Source organism: Hemiscyllium ocellatum, chromosome 26 (genome assembly GCF_020745735.1).
Source record: "Hemiscyllium ocellatum isolate sHemOce1 chromosome 26, sHemOce1.pat.X.cur, whole genome shotgun sequence".
In the NCBI taxonomy this organism is placed as follows: Eukaryota; Metazoa; Chordata; class Chondrichthyes; order Orectolobiformes; family Hemiscylliidae; genus Hemiscyllium; species Hemiscyllium ocellatum.
In genome coordinates, this window is record NC_083426.1 from 14,042,615 (window position 1) to 14,063,749 (window position 21,135).

General features: G+C 40.9%; 1 protein-coding gene across 4 annotated transcripts in view; it reads right to left on the minus strand.

Annotated features, from left to right (window-relative positions):
* LOC132828349 (solute carrier family 41 member 1-like) overlaps positions 1-21,135 on the minus strand; it is a 60,271-nt gene that overhangs the window by 20,230 nt on the left and 18,906 nt on the right. For all 4 annotated transcript variants that reach the window (XM_060845375.1, XM_060845374.1, XM_060845376.1 and 1 more), the window contains exon 3: positions 4,426-4,533. In XM_060845375.1, coding sequence (XP_060701358.1) covers positions 4,426-4,533 — 108 coding nt within the window. The remainder of the gene's footprint in view (positions 1-4,425; positions 4,534-21,135) is intronic.

A 21,135-nucleotide genomic window follows, 5' to 3' on the forward strand; every position in this document is an offset into this window, starting at 1 on the left:
TCTTTTTCGGCAATGTTCCCCTTCCAGTTACCACATACTACTTCAAAAGATTGTCATTCAGTTGACATTTCATAAATTTCCTGGGTGAGGGGTCCTGAAAATACAGATTATGTATCTGGAAACTCCTTGCTTACAATTAAAATCGATAAGTCAGTTAATAATTGGGAGGAATGCTTGTAAAGATTATTTTTCTATATTTTTGAATATGGACTATAACAGAAAAAGGCAACTTTAAAATAAACACAAGGATTGTGGAAGGGACTGCTGCTCTTTTTAAAAGCAGTTGATTGACTGTCATTGTAAGCGACGTTTACACTGCAACTTATTCAAGCAGCAGGGAAAGGTTATTGCCAGGGGAGATTCTGCTAGCAACAAGTAGATGATTGGTCTGCGAAGTGATGATAGATTGATGTCAAAGGCCTACTGCTTGCCAAGAAATACCTGATTAGCTTCCAGCTACCAACACAGTTTAAGGGGTGCGAATGATTTAGACAGAAGATTTGGAGCTCTGGTAAGGGAGTGCTGCCTTTCTCTATACAGTAAAAAAAACCTAAAGCCTGAAGAAAATTAGTGAATTTTCCCTCACCACTTGTTGTAAAACTGTTACTTTTAACCAATAAAAGTCAAAGACTTTGAGTGTGAACCATTCACTCTGCGCCTCCTGCAAGAAGGAAAAGTACCTGGAGAAGAGAGAGATCGAGGAGTAGCAACTCCAGGCAAGCCAAATGAATCATCTCAGTGAACTATGTGCACAACTGCCTTTCCAGTTTTTAACCTCAGTCCATGCCACTGCCCGTATTTTTTGTCTGTCTCTATGCATGTGCAGGGTGATTTTAGAAGGAGAATAAGAATTATACATCAAAACAGTTCATTATTATTTACTGTAGCTAGATTTATTTTATTTGGAATAAATAGTCATTCCGGTGAAGTACAGAAATCTGATCCATGCTTTCGGTCAACCTAGGTCTAACAGGATAGGTTAATTGGGGAATTCTGCACACTACTATTAAAGCTGTAACTTTTGGGACAACTCCAGGAAGAGTGGGGATTGATTTCCAGTACACAACCCCAACAAAGCTGGACATTATTCACTACACTCTCAGGAAATATAAATCTCCCTATCACCCAGCATCACCAGTAGAAGTGACAGTAAACACGGCCTTGCACAAAATGGTTAATGGCCTACTAAGTTCACAAATTTGGGATGTCAATACTGGTGATCTATTTGCTAATTTCAAAGATCCAGAGACAAAAGTTTTAAAAGATGTGGAGGAAACATTAGGATGTAATGACCTCATTTCAAACATAATGCAATGATTCTAAAACACTTTGGAGCACAGTGAGATCGTGAAGGGCATTACATAAATGCACATTTACATCAAGTACCAATGCCCTGAGTGTTACCATCGACTATAAACTGAACTAGACAAGCCACATAAATATGATGATAGGCAGTGCAGGTCAGAAGCTTGGAATTCTGGAGCAAATAGTTCACCTCCTGACTCCCCAAAACCTGTCAGCAAACTTTAAGGTACAGTTCAGGGTGTGATGGAATGACAATGGATGCAAGAACAGTCAAGATGCTGAAAATTAACCAGGACAAAGTAGTCCACATTATTAGAACCTCATCCACCATCTTAAGCATTCATTCTGTTGAACGAACACACACACACACACACACACAGGAGTGTGCACCAACTGACAGGATGCATTGCTACAACTTGCCACAGCTCCTTTAACAGCACCTGCCAAACCAGTGACCTCCATCAACAGGAATAAAAAGGGCAGCTGACTTGCAATTCCCTCTCAGGTGACACACCATCCTGACTTGGGACTCCATTACTACTCCTTCAGTGTTGCTGGGTTAAATACTTGGAAATCCCTCCCTAAAAGAACCTACACTACATGGACATAGGGAAGTTGGCTCAGCGCCACTTTGCTGAAAATGTGTTGCTGGTTAAAGCACAGCAGGTCAGGCAGCATCCAAGGAACAGGAAATTTGACGTTTCGGGCCAGAGCCCTTCATCAGTTTCCTGATGAAGGGCTCTGGCCCGAAACGTCGAATTTCCTGTTCCTTGGATGCTGCCTGACCTGCTGTGCTTTAACCAGCAACACATTTTCAGCTCTGATCTCCAGCATCTGCAGACCTCACTTTTTACTCAGCACCACTTTCTCAAGGGCAATTAGTGATTCACAATCAATGCATGCCTTGCTGGTGCTCACACCCGGTGAACAATTTAAAAAGTAAAATGTATTTAATTGGCATTACTTACAAAGTTTTTGTTGAGTTAATGTTGATTGAGTGACTGGATTGTAAATTAATAATGTTACAGGAGCATGAGTAATTTTTGAAACGTACTTTGCTGGGTGTAAATGCTTCGAGATGTCTAATGATTAAATGGAAGTCTTCTTCACTTTCTTGGAAAGAACGAATGACAAATCTGACCAAATCAACACAATTGCGTATTTGTACTGAAGATGACCATTCAATGGCCTTGATGTGCAGGTTCAGGTTGTTTTGACATGAATCAAAGACAGGGACTGAGCCAAGACCATCAATGCTGATAAGATCTTGGGTCAATTCAACATTTTTTTCAGGTTGTGTTTGAGACAAAACATCAATCTTTGGTAGATATCTGAACACTTGGGTCTTTTTTGCAACAATGCTATATTCACTTCTATTTAGGCACTGGCAGGAATTGGTTTTGGAAGGAGTTCCGGCTGGTGATGATCAGGTCTGTTCGTTGGAAAGTAAAACAAATGAAACATAATGCCCACTGGAAGGTGTCCAGACAGTTAAACAAAACTCTGCTTGATCGTGCAAAGTCTGTCCAAGCAGTACAATAAATCCAACCAGCAGCCCGTGTTACTTCTATGCATAATAAAAAATAATTTTAAAGTGTTTTAAAAAAATACAAAAATATACTACAGGCTAAAAGGAACTGGAGTGATTGCCTAGCACGTAAATACATTGGTGCTTGTGACAAAGATCTCAGACTTCACCCCTACAAACAGTGTCCTGAATTAGTGAATTTTAGTTCGGGCAGCTCTAGGGACACTGCACTTAGATGTGGTACCACTAGCATGATTCCTGGGAGTGGTGGTGATGGAGGTTTAGTCAGCCAGAGTTGGTAGTCCTGGCTGTTGTCTATTCACTCTGGAATAACTGTGTGCGCGTATGCGTATCTTCGTATCTGCTGATATGTCTCTTTATGAAGGAGGGTATTTGGTTATTGGAGTGCTGTTTTACCAAATGAAATGCCAGCACAAGTCAGCATCATCAGCATGAAGTACAAGAAATAAAGAAACTGTAAGAAATCAACTAATTGGTTAACTGAAACAGAAAATATACAGAGATTTAAATCCCACTTGTAAGCATACATTTATCCCATCACGATTGGGAATTATTGGTAAATTACCAGTGCACATAAAACTAAAATGTGTTATTCAGCTGGTTGATGCGAAAAAGTCAAGTTTCTTCAAAAATTTAAAGACATGCTCAGAAGCAAGACGACATTGCAAAATGCACAGAAGAGCCAATTTCACAGTCTTAGCATTTTGAAAGATCTGATGGGCAACTTAAAGCACCTAACGTAATCATGAAGAGCTTAAACTTTTTTTTAAAAAAAAAGTGGCTCTGAATTTATCTGTACGAGAAAACCGGATTCCCTTTGAAACTCTAACTACACGTGAAGTAGGCACTGATAGCAGGAAAGTCAAGAGTGCTCCTTGTGTGTCAGCCTTTGGAACAGGCCAAGATGGTCAGCTATAGCTCCCGGCTGCTCATGTCTCATAGCTGCCTGCCTTTCTGTCGCAGCCTTGCTTGTGATGAGAGCCTCTGCTGGTGGGTTCGTGGCCTTCCATCTCCAGTGAACACCACAGAATGGGACAGACACCAGTTATTGTATCGTATACATTTAGACGGCTCCTTTGTTTTATTGTGATGCTCCCCATCACTTGTGCCCATTTGAAAAGGGAACAATTGGCTTTGGACTGATGACACTGGGGCAACCAAGCTGGTATTTTCCTTAGGAATTATTTCAGAGTCTAACTTCACCAGAACGGAATCCAGATTATAAACACAAGTATAGGGCTGGCCTACTTTCAGTGTTCTCTTCATGAAGAGATGATGATCAAGTTTGACCTTCACTTTCATCAGGATGAGGCATGTTGACAGAAATCAAGACATCGTTGAATTCCAAGTTTGAATTACAAACAAGCTGACACTTTGATTGGGTTTGGACCACCAAACACCCTAAGCCCACTAGCTGATGTATGAGAAAGCTGACAAATTTCACAAATGTGAACTAGTGAAACAAAGTAATTGAAAAAAAAAACACTGACCAATCCCCAGGAAAAGGCTGAAGCCAGACAGCTCACTGATGGTGGACTTGAACAAGATGCTTTTAATATTTTGTTACTCACCGCAGTGGAGAGTCTGGAGGCAAGGGTCATTTCCAAGTTGCCCTTCAGACCAAGCAAAGCAGGGACAAGAATGAAAACTTCTGTCACCTCTTTAAACACACTCCAGTGCTGCAAGAGAAAAAGGAACAAGTGAATAAGTGAAAGAATGTTGGAGAGGTTATGCAAACATGCTCAGAGTATAGTAACTCCTTACAAGATCAATATAAACCAACCATTCTGCTACACTATACAGAAAATACAGTTTTGAAACAGTTCATTCAGCACAGCTCAATCCTTGCAGCATTTATGACACGCCTGAACATTCTCCCATCCTTCCCCATTTATTGATATGAGCTTCTCCACAAATAGCAGTGGACGTTAGCTCAATTGGACAGCGATTTGTGATGCTAAAGTTGTCAAGAGTGCCGAATCAATCCCCGCACTGGCTGAGGTTACTGTGAAGAACTCTCTTTCTCAACCTCTCCCCTTGCCCGAGACGTGGTGATCCTCAGGTTAAACCACCATCAGTCATCTCTCTCTAAAAAGAGAGCGAGCAGCCCTACGGTCTGGTAGGACTATGGCAACTTTACCTTTCCTGCAGTGACTACCCCCACTTCAAAAGTGATTCATTTGTGGGACAGCTTTATGCTGTCTGGCGATTGTGAGAAATGCAATGTGAAAATGGAAGCTTTTCCCTCAAATATTCCCTCCACCTTCTGGAGCTTAATCTGGTAAACGAGACATGCCAAACAGTGGCAAACGAGTTTGAATTAATAATCAAGCAGGGTATTGGAACACACAGGTTTCATGGTCACTGCCTTCACCATCAAAGGGTTTAAAGGTAATTGGGATTAATCTATTATTGTTGACCCATAAGGAAAACATTCAAATAATCACTGACAAAATAAAAGCAACCATTGAGCCCAAGGGAGCTGCTCCATATTGTGTTGAACGTATCAGTAGATTTGAAGCATCCCGGCTGAAGGCTGAATAGCTAAAGTAGCTTCCAGAGTTTTTAGCAACTTCTTCAGTTTGTATCAATTAGATCAACTGCAATATTCTAACTCTCTGACATATCAAAGTGTTGGCTGGACAAGAAAGCTGAATTTACAACAATTACAGAGAATGCTGAAGAAACTCAGCAGTACTGGCAGCATCTGTGGAGAGAGATTAAAAGTTTAAAGTCCAATAAAACAGTCTTTAACACTGAAACTCAGAAGAGTTCTGAAAAAGTCATACCAGACTTGAAATGTTAACTCTATTTCTCTCTCCACAGGTGTCATGAGAGTTCCTGAATTTCTCCAGCACTGTGTATTTGTTTCAGATTTCTAAAATGCACAGTATTTTGCTTTGATTTGACAGCTGAGCTTGTTCTATAGACACACCTTGAATCTCACCCTCATGCCATCAGCTCCCTTTCTCTACACTGTCTCGTCCTCAGCCTTCACGATCCATGGCAGCGCTCTGCTAGGACACAACCTAGAATCTGGACTCAAAAACAATGGTTGGTGCAGGAGGCTGGGATTCAGCTTCCCACACCAAGTGATTCACCAACCAGCCAAGAATGAGAAATAAATGTTAAGCAAAATAGCACGAACAGCAGCGGTTCAAGCCCACATTTAATTTTTGCCTAAACATAAATTTGAGGGATTCTGAAGAAGCTATTCATGCCGATAAAATTTACTGCGAGTGGTCACTCACAATAGAACTCTCATCGAAATAGAACATAGAGAACAGAGAACATTACAGCGCAGTACAGGCCCTTCAGCCCTCAATGTTGCACTGATCTATGGAACCAATCTGAAGCCCACCTGTTCTACACCATTCAAATTTCATGCATAGTTTATCCAATGACCATTTAAATGCCCTTAAAGTTGGCAAGTTGCAGGCAGGGTGTTCCACGCCCCTACTACTCTGACATCTATCCTATAGCCATCACCCCTCAATTGAAACCCATGTTCTCTTGTGCTACCCATCACCATCCGAGGAAAGAGGATCTCCCTGTCCACCCTACCTAACCCACTGATCATCTTATATGTCTCAATGAAGTCACCTCTCAATCTTCTAACGAAAAACAGTCTCAAGTCCTTCAGCCTTTCCTCGTAAGACTTTCTCTCCTAGTAAGCATCCTAGTAAATCTCCTCTGAAACCTTTCCAAAGCTTCCACATCCTTCCTATAATGCGGTGACCAGAACTGTGTGTAATACTCCAAGTGCAGCCATACCAGAGTTTTGTAATGCTGCAACATGACCTCGTGGCTCTGAAACTCAATCCCATTTTGTAGAAAAGCTAACACACTGTATGCCGTCTTAACAACCCTATCAACCTGGGTGGCAACTTTCAGGGATCTATAGACACTGAGATCTCTCTGATTGTTTACAATGCCAAGAATTTTACCATTAGCCCAGGACTCTTTATTCCTGTTGCGCCTTCCCAAAATGAATCACGTCACACTTTTTCACATTAAACTCCATTTGCCACCTCTCATCCCAGCACTGCAGCTTATCCATGTCCTTCTGTAACCTGCAACATCCTTCGGCATTATCCACAACTCCACTGACCTTAGTGTCATCTGCAAATTTACTAATCCCATCCGTCTACACCCTCATCCAGGTTATTTGTTAAAATGACAAACAGCAGTGGACCCAAAACCGATCCTTGCAGTACACCACTAATAACTGAACTCCAGGATTAACATTTCCCATCAACCACCACCCTCTTTCAGGTAGCCAATTTCTGATCCAAACCACAATCACCTTCAGCCCTATGCCTCCATATTTTGTGCAATAGTTTACCGTGGGGACCTTATCAAAGACCTTACTAAAATCCATATCCACCACATCAACCCCAGTTTACCCTCAACAATCTATTTGGTCACCTTTTCAAAGAACTCAAAAAGGTTTGAGAAGCATGACCTACCCTTCACAAAACTGTTAACTATGCCTAATCAGCTTATTCCTTTCTAGATGATATATCCTCTTTCTATCCACATCCGAAGGAAGGTTCACTGGTCTATAATTACCAGAATAGTCTCTGCACCCCTCCTTGAACAAGGGGACTACATTTGCTATCCTCCAGTCTTCTGCCACTATTCTTGTAGACAATAACAACATAAAGATCAAAACCAAAGGCTCAGCAATCTCCTCCCTGGCTTCCCAGAGAATCCTAGGATAAATCCCATCCGGCCCAGAGGACCTACCTATTTTCACACTTTCCAGAATTGCTAACACTCCATCCTTGTGAACCTCAATCCTGTCCAATTTGGTCGCCTATATCTCCGTATTCTCCTTGACAACATTGTCTTTTTCCAGTGTGAATACTGGCGAAGAATATTCATATAGTGCTTCTCCTAACTCCTCGGACTCCATGCACAACTTCCCATTACTGTCCTTGATTGACTAGAGTAAGATTTGGGCCATTCTTTAATTCCTGATATTCCTACAGAAAACTTTAGGATTTTCCTTGATCCTATTTGCCAACAACTTCTCATGTCCACTCCTGGCTGTCCTTAGCCAGAAAATACCTAAAGAGAAAGCTAACTTGCAACTCTCAAGCTCCCTACCTAAGCCACCACATCTCATCCTAACATAAGCCACCTTCTTCCTCTTGACAAGAGATGCAACTTCTTTAGTAAACTACGGCACCCCTACTCGACCACTTCCTCCATGCCTGACAGGTCCATACTTACCAAGGACACGCAGTAGCCATTCTTTGAATAAGCTCCACATTTCAATTGTGCCCATTCCCTGCAGTTTCCTTCACCATCCTATGCATCCTAAATCTTGCCTCATCGCATCATAATTGCCTTTCCCCCAACTATAACTCTTGCCCTGCGGTATATGCCCAACCCTTTCTATCGCTAAACATAACCAAATTGTGATCACTATCAAATCTCCAAATCTAACATTTGGCTGGGTTCCTTACCAAGTACCAAACCCAATGTCGCCTTGCCCCTTGTTGGTCTGTCTACATACTATGTCAGGAAACCCTCCTGCACACATTGGACAAAAACTGACCCATCTAAACTACTCAACCTATAGTATTTCCAGTCGATATTTGGAAATGCTGGGAGGTGGGGAAAACCAGTGCTTAAATCCAAAGACATTATTTAGAAAGCTACTAAGCCGTCACGGCAAAGAGTAGGATGTCAGACCTGACCTGTCCTGTCCTAAAGAGAGCTCTCGAGCATCTACAACCCTGTTTAAAGTCAGATCACAACTTGACTGCAATCTAAAGCTGACCAGGTCTATTAATGTCACTTTAGAATGAAGACAAATTAACAGGAAAAGCTATTCAGACTGAATGAGTGATCCAAGAAGCTTCTTTGTATAAATCGAAGAGACTAAAAGTTTATACACTGCTGATGCCAGATACACATTGATAAGATGTTCAATGTTCTTTTTTATTCTCTTCAATGAAATAAAACAAATTGTTCTTACATCAAATCAAATGTTTAACTATAAGTCTGGGAATGGCTCACAGCACTTGGAGTAGATATATTATCCCAAGTTGCCAATTAACAGTCAACTATTCAATTACTGAAACATCCAAGACCAACCAGAACCCAATAATAATTAAGTAACTAGGAGCACACGGAGTTTCCAACCATACTGGGAATATGGTTTGCATCCCTTTCTGTCTTTGCAGCCTAGTTCCTAGAGAGGCTGGGTAAAATTGAATGCTGTGGAATGTCACCCTGCATCTGTGTCACAGAAAACATACCGTACAGAACAGGGCATCCTATTTAAAGTATAAACCAGAATGCAAGTAATTTGACAGCTGCTTGGAAAATCCATACGAGGTATCCACGTGCATCTCATTACACTCCACTTGCTATAAATCAAATGCAGCCAACTAAGTTTAGTGTTACAGAGCCTTCAGTTAACAGACCAGTCAGCAGCATTATGAATAAGACTATAGAAGGCATGTTTCAATGCTTCTGCTTCGTACACACATATACAGACTGTGACTGACAGCTAGTTCCAACTCCATTGAAGGGCATCTGTAATTGACATCATCATAATAGTGGTCATTATGTCAAGCAAGAACTGGAAGCCAAGGTTACTCAAGTGTAGCGTCATCCAAATTAAGACTCTCAATATAGGCACAAGTGCCGTGTACCTGTAATCTGCAATGCCTGAGAACTCATAAGCTGGTAAATGAAAACAAAGGAGCCGAACTTAGCCCTGTGAACCTTTTCAACTCACGGCTGATCCGTGCCCAACTTAATTTAACAAAACGTCCATTATAAATTGAAATGTTAACTTCTTGCCTTTATCCTCACCCCTCCCTACTTCTGTAATTTTCCCCAGCCCCACCACCCTCCAAACTTTTCGGAACTCATTTAATTCTACAGTTTTCATTATTTTCAACTTAAATTGCACCACCAATGGCTGTGCCTTCCATGATCTAAACCTTTATCTCCGAGATTCACTCCTTACACCTTTCTACTTCACTTTCTTCCTTTAGGACAGTCCTTAAAACCTGTCTCTTTGAACAACTATTTGATCATCATTTCTAATGTCTCATGAGGCTCATTTTCATATTTACTTTCATAATGCCCTGTAAAGTTTTACTGCAGTAAAGGTGCACTGCAAGCATCAATAATGGTGGTCATATTTTCCATTTCATTTCTCACATCTGTAAGTGTGTTTAGATTTATATTATTAAAACGTTTCTCAACTCCCTGTTTGCCTTGTTCTTGTAAAATTTTAAAAGAAACAATGTAGGAAATTATAACAAGTCCTTCTCACTGCAATTCAGGATTTCTGCCAAGCAGACTTGATTAGTGGCTATTCTGGTTGATCCCAGACCATGAAAGAGCGATCATGTATGATCAAACTTCCTTTTGGGCAGGAGGAGTAGAAAGACCAACAACCTAAATGCTGGCAAATGGGACTAGATTAATTTAGGATATCAGGTTGGCATGGACGAATTGGACCGAAGGGTCTGTTTCCATGCTGTACATCTCCAGAACTCTATGTTGGGAGGTCTGTTGAGAGGGTGGTGAGCACTGTTCGAGCTGACATGCATTTAATGAGGAAAATGAGAAAGTTAGCCTCACTTTACACAGCTGCTAGGTGAAAAAGAAAATCATTCAAGTGAAATGAATGATTGTTAGACAACAAATCACTTCAGTATGAACAACAAAAGTGAGAAATATGTGCCATAAGAGGAGATGAAGTTGATTGGAATAAATAAGTTACCCTATATGGCCATTTGCTGTCTGCACAATATAATGCCTGAATAGTTCATATCCGGCCAGATTTCAGATATTGTTAGCTGGTGATTGGAAAAGTATATGTGATAGCACATGCAAAGAATTGTTCAGATCATAACCTGGACCACATTATCATGTTAACCATTTAGTGCATTTCTGAACAAAAGATACAGGGATCGCCAATGGGAGTAATCAGTGACACTGAACCCAAACGAATATCTTGTGAATTACAATTAGAGAGATCTGGTTTGTGCAAATTACAACTGCAACCTATTTTATACCTATTGTACTTATTCCTATTAGATGAAACATATCTTTAACTCATCGACCTGCACAATCAAACTGTGTATCGCCAGAGTGCTTATTTAATGCATAGTTTGGTCAGTTAGATAAATGATAGCAGTAAATTGTTCTACCATACGTTATTTTCCAAGTTTTTGATGATGTTTATCAAATTCAAATCTAGATATGAATCTTCAAATCCTTCTTTGCACAGACAACAAATAACAATGTCGAGTAAAAGTTATAAATTCAAGGCAATGGACTTCAGAGCTCTCTTTGTGAACAACAAAAATTAGAAAATGCATCACACTGAACTGCTCAATGAGCTAAAATTCCATTTCGGCTTCGTATTCTGGTCTAGTGCTTTGCAGGAATATTCACTGATGTGTGATAATCCAATCTGATCACAACAAAGATCTGGAAAATCTTGGTGATGCAAAAATATTTCAAATATCAAAGGCTTGGAGGAGGGGGGAAAAGAAAAGGATTTTAATTGCAACAGTTTCGATTTCGATAAAAGAGGTCCTCTGATAAGTAGGCTGTCTCACTGCATTGGAATTAGCAAGATTAGTGTCCCAAGGGTTTTAAAAATTTGGAGCTTGCTAATTGTTTTGCAGAGTTATTTCCTTATCATACTGGTTTTCTGTAGATGAAATAGGCCTTTTGGACCTTCAAGCCTGATCTGCTATTTAATACGATCATGGCTGATTATCCAACTCAGTGCCCTTTTCTTCCTTTTCCCCATACCCTCTGAGCCCCTCAGCCCTAAGAACATTATCTAACTGCTTGAAAACATTCCATGTTTGGGCTTCAACTGCTTTCTTTGACAGAGACTTCCACACGCTCACTCCTCACTCAGTCCTAAATAGCCTACCCCATACTTTTGCCTGTGACCTCTGGTTCTGGACACACCACCTCACGCACCCCCCACCCACCCCTCCCCCCCCTTTAGGGCCTCAAAGATTAACGTGGCCATCTACATTTTGAATGACAAGAGATGGCTAAGATAGTAAGTAAGTATTTTGCATCACTATTGATTGTGGAGAAAGACCTGGAAGCCAGGGGACTTGGGGAAATAAATAGTGATTGTCTTGAGGATATCTGGTCAGTGTGGATGAGTTGGACCAAAGGTTATGATTCCATACCGTATATGTCTGTGACTTTGAGTAGTAGTGCTGGAGGTCCTAAAACACAAAAGGTAGATAAATCCCTGGGATCTGATCAGGTGTTTCTCAGAACTCTTTGGGAGGCTAGAGAAGAGATTGTTATGCCCCTCACTGTGATATTTGACTCATCAACAGCCAAAGGTGAGGTGCCGAAGACTCGAGGTTGGCTAATGTCATACCTTAAGAAAGGCTATAGGAAAAGCCAGGGAAGTAGACCAGTGTGCCTTACATATGTGGTGGATAAGTTGTTGGTGGGGATTGTAAGGGGCAAGACTTGCCTTCATTTGGAAATGCAAGGACTGGTTAGGGATAGTCAGCATGGCTGTGTGTCAAAAGTTGATAATTCAGTTTTTTTGAAGAGGTGACAAAGCAGATGGAGGAAGGCAGAGTGGTGGAAATGGTCTGTATAAACTTTAGGAAAGCATTCAACAAGGTTCCACGTGGTGGACTGATTAGTAAGGATTGATCACATGGGATCTGGAAGAGATGGCGAACTGGATACACAATCAGCTTGAAGGTAGCTGACAGAGGTTGGTGACGGAGTTTTGTTTTTCCAGACTAGAGACCCGTGACCGGTGGCGTGCATCAAGGATCAATGCTGGGTCCAATGCTGTTCATCATGTGAATGATTTGGATGTGAATATAGGAGGTATGGTTAGTGAGCTTGTAGATGTCACCAAAATTAGTGCAAGTTAACTCAAAGTACAAAGGGACCTTGATCAGATGGGTCATTGGGTTCTGAAGTGGCAGATGGAATTTAATTTAGATAAATGTGAGGTGTTGCACTTTGGTAAGGCAAACAAGGCAGGACTTATACACTTAATGGTAGTCTCCTAGGGAGTGTTGCCGAACAAAGACCTTGGGATGCAGGTGCTCAATACCATGAGATTGGAGTCATAGGTAGACAGGGTGGTGAAGAAGACATTTGACAGGCTTGCCTTTACCAGTTAATGCATTCAGTACAGGAGTTAGGATGTCATTGCCGCTGTACAGGGCATTAGTGAGGTCACGTTTACAGTACTGCCTACAATTCTGGTCACCATTGTATGGGAAAGATGTTGTTAAACTGGAGAGGCTTCACAAGGATGTTGCCAGGACTAGAGGGTTTGGGTCTACGGAGAGGCTGAGGTTACTTTCCTTGGGAGTGTTGGAGGCTGAGGGGTAGCCTTAGAGAAGTTTATAAAATCTTGAGGGACATGGATAGTGTGATTAGCCAAGGTCTTTTTCCCACGATGAGGAGTCCAAAACCAGACGACACGTGTTTAAGGTGAGAGGGGAAAGATTTACAAAGGACTTGAGGGGTACCTTTTTCATGCAGACAGTGACGTGTGTGTGGAATGAGATGCCAGAAGAATGGTGGAGGCTGGTACAATTACGACATTTAAAAGACATTTGGGTGGGTATATAAATAGGAAGGGTTTAAGAGGGATATGAGCCAAATGCTGGCAAATAGGACTAGGTCAGATTGGGATGTCTGATCAGCTCAAATGAGTTGGACTGAAGGGTCTGTTTCCGTGCAGTATGACTCTATGTGTTTCTCATGCATCATGAAGAAATTGTCAGTAGCAAGCTTTACAAATGCATATTAAACCAATGCTTCCCTGTGACTTCCCAGGGTTCACTGAGGTCTAATACCTTCCCTAGATTTGTAGTTCAAGTTCCAAAATAGCTATTAGCTCTACTGGATATTAACACCATTTTAATTTATTTTTAGTACGGTAAACAGTTTCCCAGCGTACCGTACGTTGCTGCAGATTCTGACAGGGACAAGAACAGCATGGAAGTGAGAGAGGAAGCCCCATGAAGTGAATTCTGGTCAAAATGTGCACGTAATTGCCAAAATGTATTTTCTGCATTCTTGGTTGAACATCAAGCTGGCAAAACATGCTTACATTTAGGAGCAATGCTCTGTTTACACTGAAGTCAGATTTAAAATTGAACACCAAATTCTAGTTGCACTTGCTTCAGAGTTCTAGTTCCAAAGCAGAAAAATAAATTCAGCCTGAAATTGCCCCAGTGAGACTCAGTGCAGGAATGTACCGTATGGTGGTTCAGTATAGAATGGATGTATACACCAGGGCCCATTCTGTATTAGCAGTCAGTGCACAATTGCAGACACACAGCAGCTCCATGTTGGAGGGATAGCTGTGTTTTTTTGCTCATGGTAAAAATTGAAAAGTATTATCAAATGTACACATATTATTATTATTAAAGGTATATTAATACTGACTAAGGACACATTTCACCTCAATTGTAATACTGGAAACAAAACCAGAAATTGTTGGAAAAGCCCTGCAGATCTGGCAGCATCTATGGAGAGAAATCAGAGTTAATCAGAACCGAGGAAGGGTCACTCAACCGGAAACATTAGCTCTGATTTCTCTCCACAGATGCTGCCAGACCTGTAGGGCTTTTCCAGCAATGATGATGCAATTAGGTAAGATTTTGGATGCATAGGATGGGGAAGAAAACTTCAAGGTATGGGCACAATTGAAATGTGGAGCTTACCCAAGGAACAGCTACTGTGTGTCCTTGATAAGTATGTACCTGTCAGGCAGGGAGGAAGTGGTCAAGTGACGGAGCCATGGTTTACTAAAAAAAGGTGAATCTCTTGTCAAAAGGAAGGTGGCGGCTTATATTAGGATGAGATGTGATGGTTAAGTTAGGGCACTTGAGAGTTACAAGCTAGCCACGAAAGACCTAATAAAGAAAATTAAGAGCCAGGAGGGGACATGTGAAACCATTGGCAGATAGGATCAAGGAAGACCCTAAAGCTTCCTATCAGGAATAAAAGAATAACTAGAGTACATCCCTTCTTGAACAAGGGGACAAGAGACAACTCTGGTAATAATAGACCTGAGAGTCTTACTTTGATTGTGAGTAAAGTGTTGGAAAAGGTTGTAAGAGGCAGGATTTATAATCATCTAGAAAGGAATACGTTGATTAGGTGTAGTAAATACAGTTGTGTGAAGGGTAGGTAGTGCCTCACAAATCTTATTGAGTTTAGATTAGACTAGATTAGATTCCATACAGTGTGGAAACAGGCCCTTCGGCCCAACTAGTCCACACCGACCCTCCGAAGAGTAACCCACTCAGACCCATTCCCCCTAACTAGTGCAGCTAACTCTACAGGCAATTTAGCACGACCAGTTCACCTAATCTGTACATCTTTGGACTGTGGGAGGAAACCGAAGCACCCGGAGGAAACCCACACAGACACGGGGAGAACGTGCGAACTCCATACAGACAGTCGCCTGATGCTGGCATCGAACCCAGGTCCCTGGTGCTGTTCTTTGAGAAGGTGGCCAAACAAATGGAGGGTAAAGTGGTTGATGTGGTGTATATGGATTTTAGTAGGGCGTTTGATAAGGTTCCCCGTGGTAGGTTATTGCACAAAATTTAGCAGTTTGGATTGGAAATTGGCTCGCTGAAAGATGACAGCGGATGGTGTTGATGGTTAACTGCTGTTTGTCATTTTAGTAAATGACCTGGATGAGGGCATAGAAGGATGGGTTAGTAAATTTGCGGATGACACTAAGGTCAGTGGAGTTGTGGATAGTGCTGAAGGATGTTGCAGGTTACAGAGGCACATAGATAAGTTGCAGAGTTAGGTTGAGAGGTGATAAATGGAGTTTAACATGGAAAAATGTGAGGTGATTCACTTTGGAAGGAGCAACAGGAATGCAGAGTACTGGGCTGACGGCAAGATTCTTGGCAGTGTAAAAAAGCCGAGAGATCTCTATGTCCATGTCCATAGATCCCTGAAAGTTGCCACCCAAGTTGAAAGGGTTGTTAAGGCGGCATACGGTGTGTTAACTTTTACTAAGCGAGCGATTGAGTTTCCGAGCCATGAGGTCATGTTGCAGCTGTACAAATCTCTGATGCGGCTGCACTTGGAATATTGTGAACAGTTCTGGTCATCGCATTATAGGATGGATGTGGAAGCTTTGGAAAGGGTTCAGAGGAGATTTACTAGGATGTTGCCTGGTATGGAGGGAAGGTCTTAGGGGGAAAGGCTGAGGGACTTGAGGCTGTTTTCGTTAGAGAGAAGGAGGTTGAGAGACGACTTAATTAAGACACACAAGATAATCAGAGGGTTAGACAGGGTGGACAGTGAGAGCCTTTTTTCTCAGATTGTGATGGCTAGCACGAGGAGACACAGCTTTAAATTGAGGGGTGATAGATATAGGACAGATGTTAGAGGAGATTTCTTTACTCAGAGTAGTAGGGGCGTGGATTGCCCTGCCTGCAACTGTAGTAGAAGACTTGTCAACTTTAATGGCATTTAAATGGTCATTGGATAATCATATGGATGAAAACGGAATAATAATAGATCGGCTTCAGATTGGTTCCACAGGTCGGCGCAATATTGAGGGCCGAAGGGCCTGTACTGCTCTGTAATGTTCCACGTTCTATGCAAACAGACCTGGCCATTGCCTGGTGGCTGTATTCAGTTTGTGTACACTGGTTTCCTTACAATGATAACTACACTTTCCAAGTAAAACCTTGGCTGCAAAATACAGAGACACGTTTTGAGGTCTGGTGAGTGTCTGGCTCCCACAGGGTGTTTTTTTTTTAACCTGATGCAGTGCTCCTGTAACACAAGAAACTGGGAATGCTTACTGTGGTATTGAAGAATCCAACAAACGATCATGTACAAACTTTACATTTTTTAGGCACACAAGTGTGGGCTAACATTAAACTATCGAGTTACAGAGGTGGTTTTCAGTGAGGTGACATGTTACAACTGAATCAAAAGTAAGATGGAGTCTGAGAATTTCATCCCCTCAACTTTAAGGCTATGATAGTGATGATATCATAGGCATGTCACTGAAATGTATACTGACAATAAGACATAATAATGAAGCTAACCACAGAAATGCAATTCCCTTCTGTTCATTTAGCTTCACATTTATGGAATAGTAATTTTTTGGGGGAATTCAGGTGTGGGGAGAGAAGAGTCATATGGGACTGCCAACATTTGCAAAATGAGACCTCACTGGGAGTTTCTGTGTGAAGAACAAAACAGAACAGGAACAGAGAAAACGAATGAAGTGGGTAACATTTGAAGGAGAAGGAGGCAAAACAAACCAGCTACTGGCCTCCAAATCTTTGATTTGATACAGTTCAAAAAGAATAGCATCTGATAATTCGCTTACAGCTTGCGTAGTAACTTAATAGTGAAACTCAGTCAGGATGGGAAAGGATGTAGCGGATTTGTAAATGTATATGGATTTCACTTCCCTCAGCCTTTTGGAAGTTCTAAGCATTGAAACTGGATACTAAGTACATGCATCTGAGCATGTTACATCAAATGCCAGATAGTTTTATAAAAGGCAAATGCACCAAACTATTCTTCTTCCCCTTCTCTGGTCACATAGCTAAGAATGCAATGTTCTTTCTGCCAAATTAGGAAACAAAACAGCACAATTATTTTGACTTTTCAGCTGACGTAGTGTGTAACGTATAATCAAAATCAAGTTGTTAGGTCTTTAACCTCCACATCCAAACACAGATAATTGTTTAATATTGAAGAAACTTATAAAAAAAAAACCAAGGTTTTCACTCCAAATAATAATACGGTCTGCAGTTTGAGTTGATGGAATTTAACAACAAGTTCTAATTTCTTTAGCAACATTACTACAAAAGGTTGTCTCCATTTATCTCAATAAATTTGTCACTAAGGTTTCAGCAGTGAAGGACAGGAGTAAACAAGAAGGTTCTTCCAATCAAGCCGATTAGATATATGGTGAAAGAGACACTTTGGATAATGGGCACCCCCACATGCTTGGCTATGGGCAATAAATTTCATATAAATCATGGCACATTATCACAAAAATCTCCTTGCTGGAAGAATACAAACAAACAAATATCTTTAGAACATCCATTATATCTACCAACCTCTGCAAAGTTTAAGCAGAGAAGCTCAAACAGAGAGACATTCAGGGTGGTGGTTTCGGTCAACAGATAATCACCCAATGAAAGTTCTGATTCTTGCCTTTACATGAAGTCAGTAATGTCAATGAAATGACAAATAATTTGAGAACCACAATGAGGATCAAACAAGAAAATAGTAATATTAGTTTTCAAGTCAGTTTCAACTCTTGATAATACTGTTGCATAAAGGAACTATTTTCAAGATTTAAAATGCAATAATCTGCCTACAAGATCAAACTTCATGTTGCTACACATCTGTCTCAGAGTCAGAGATGTACAGCATGGAAACAGACCCTTCGGTCCAACTCATCCATGCCAACCAGATATCCTAACCTAATCTCATCCCATTTGCCAGCATTTGGCCCATATCCCTCTAAACCCTTCCTATTCATATAGCCATCCAAATGCCTTTTAAATGCTGTAATTGTACCAGCCTCCACAACTTCCTCTGACAGCTCATTCCATACATACACCACCCTGTGTGAAGAAGTTGCCCCCGAGGTCCCTTTTAAATCTTCCCCCTCTCACCCTAAACCTATGTCCTCTAGTTCTGGACTCCCCCACCCCAGGGATAAGACCTTGTCTATTTACCCTATCCTTTGTCAACATTATCCAGTGTAAATCAACACGTCTGCATTTCTAGTATAAACTACACTTGCAATGATACCATCCCACCAGCAATGGCACTGTAATGCTTCAGTTCCAAAACTCAGCTTCATAGAAAACCACAATGGATAACAGGATATCAATTATACATTGCAGGATCCCAAATTTCTGAAGGTTTTGCAATTAAATTACTCATCAAACGTATGATGTCTTAAATACAAATGCGGATGAAACCATATCTGTATGCCTTATCTCGCAGCTTCTGAGCTTATACCATCTTTTTGACTTCATTATTTCATGGGTCATGGATGCTGCCGACAAGATGAGTATATTTGCCAATCATTCAATGCTCTTGAACTAAGGCTTGCTGTACCATTTCAGCAGGCAGTGTAGACTCCGCCACATTGCGATTGCCTGCAGTCATACATACCAGTCATACCAATTAAGGATGTTAAATGTTCCTCCCTGAAGGAGATTAGCAACCCACAAGGGATTTTACACCAATCAATAGTGTTACGGCACCATTACTGAAACTCGATAAAAGCTACTCTAGTGGATTTAAGCCTGTATTTCCAAAGAATTAGTCTGAACTTCTGGATTACTTGAGAAATTGACTTGGCCTGTGAGAGAACATGGAAGATTGCAAAATAAATGAAACATGTAGAATCTAATAGAGTCATAGAGATGTACAAATTGAATCAAATTATGCAAAAAAGAAATTAACATGGAGTTGTCTGAAGTGAATGTACAGAATAGCTTAGGGTTGGTCTTTGCAGGTCTATAATGGATGTATCTGTTGGAGACAAGGTTAAGATGTAGTAGGAGACTAGGTACCATACAGGAGTTAACAGATAACATGCCATGACGTGAAGTCTTGAAATGAGGTGTGATTCAGCCCTCAGCAAGATGCACTTTTCAATAAAGACCTGGGAATGGAAAGACAGATCAAACTGACATGGTGTAGCATTCAGCATTCAGAACTAGCTAATTACTAAAGGTTAAAAAGATGCGATGAGCAAATGAGGGAACTAGGAGGAGGAAAACAAAAACTGAAGGTAAAGGACATAATAATGATATCATAAAGGGAGAAAATTGGAGTGAGAAATCTAATAGCAGAGGAAAAATAAATTAACACATGATACAACTGAAACATCCCCTTCGTGCTAAGTGAAATAAAAGAGTTTCTGTTTGACTCAATTTATAGCACTTGTCTAAATCAGAATGTCATGGTTTGAGTTCTTAGAAATAACAATTTGGGTTGGCACACACAGAGTGCGAGTGAGAGATGGCAGGATTGATAGTAACAGTGACAGAAAGAAATAAGAGTTCTATTACTACGTACATTCTATCTTAACCAATGTTATTAAGAAAAAATATTTCATTAGTTTCAGCGCTCCAAGCAAATTAGTGTCAATCTCCCTGTCGTACAACAGCGGTTACATTTTAAAAGTAGTAATTTGTTGTAACAATCTTTAGAATGCCCAGTTTCTTTTAGGATTGGTAGAAATGCAAAGTTCTTTCTTTGCTGGATGTGCCACCTTTACAAGTCAGATGTTAAACAGAAGCATTGTGTCCATGTTAAAGTGGGTGTCGAGGTTCCCATAACACTAAGTATACTGGAGAATGGAGTTTCTCTGCTCATCCTGGTCACACCCATCTCTCAATAACTACCCCAATAATTGAAGATGTTTTGATGCATCAATGAGCTACAATGAAATGTGTTCCACGATGTGGATCTTCTCAAAGAAGCAGAGGTCTGTACAGAATAGCAGATGCAGCTATAAACAGGAGGAAGCTTGAATGTGGCAAGAAAGGTAAATTGGGTTAACCTTTTCACAGAATGTGGTGCGTGTATTGAATGAGCTGCCAAAAGAAGTGGTGGAGGCTGGTATAGTTAGAATATTTGAAAGTCATCTGGATGGGTACATTAATAGGAAGGGTTTGGAGGGATATGGGCCAAGTGCTGACAAATGGGATGACATTAATTTAGGATATCTGGTTGGCACGGACAAGCTGGACCTGAGTCTGTTTCCATGCTCTACGGGTCTATGGATGTGAAAGCCTTAGGCAGCACAAAGGAGATGAAAAGTAGAATGAAGAATCAAGTACCGGTCAGACAATCATGCAAGGTAAAAGGTAATAAGGGAGACAAGATATGATAATTAAGAAATCAGAAGTAATTATACTTTTTATTGAAGGACATTATTGGGCATGATATTTTTCTTTGGTCGCCAATTATGTGTGAAAATAAGCTGCAAGGTAATGACAAATTAATTAATATGCGCTGTACAGTGTATGAATTAACTGAATGTGTAAGGAACTCTTTCATATCCTGGCAACCCAACTGGGACTTCATTGCAAATTGAACTGGGGTCATGCACAGGTTGAATGCATCTGTTTAATGTATTGTCCAGATGGAACAATATGAAGAAATCTCATTGGGATCGAACTGCAGCTAAGGTCTTCACCTACGAATGGCTGCAAGTGTTGCAGAGAACGGTTTGATTTTTGCAGCTTCCA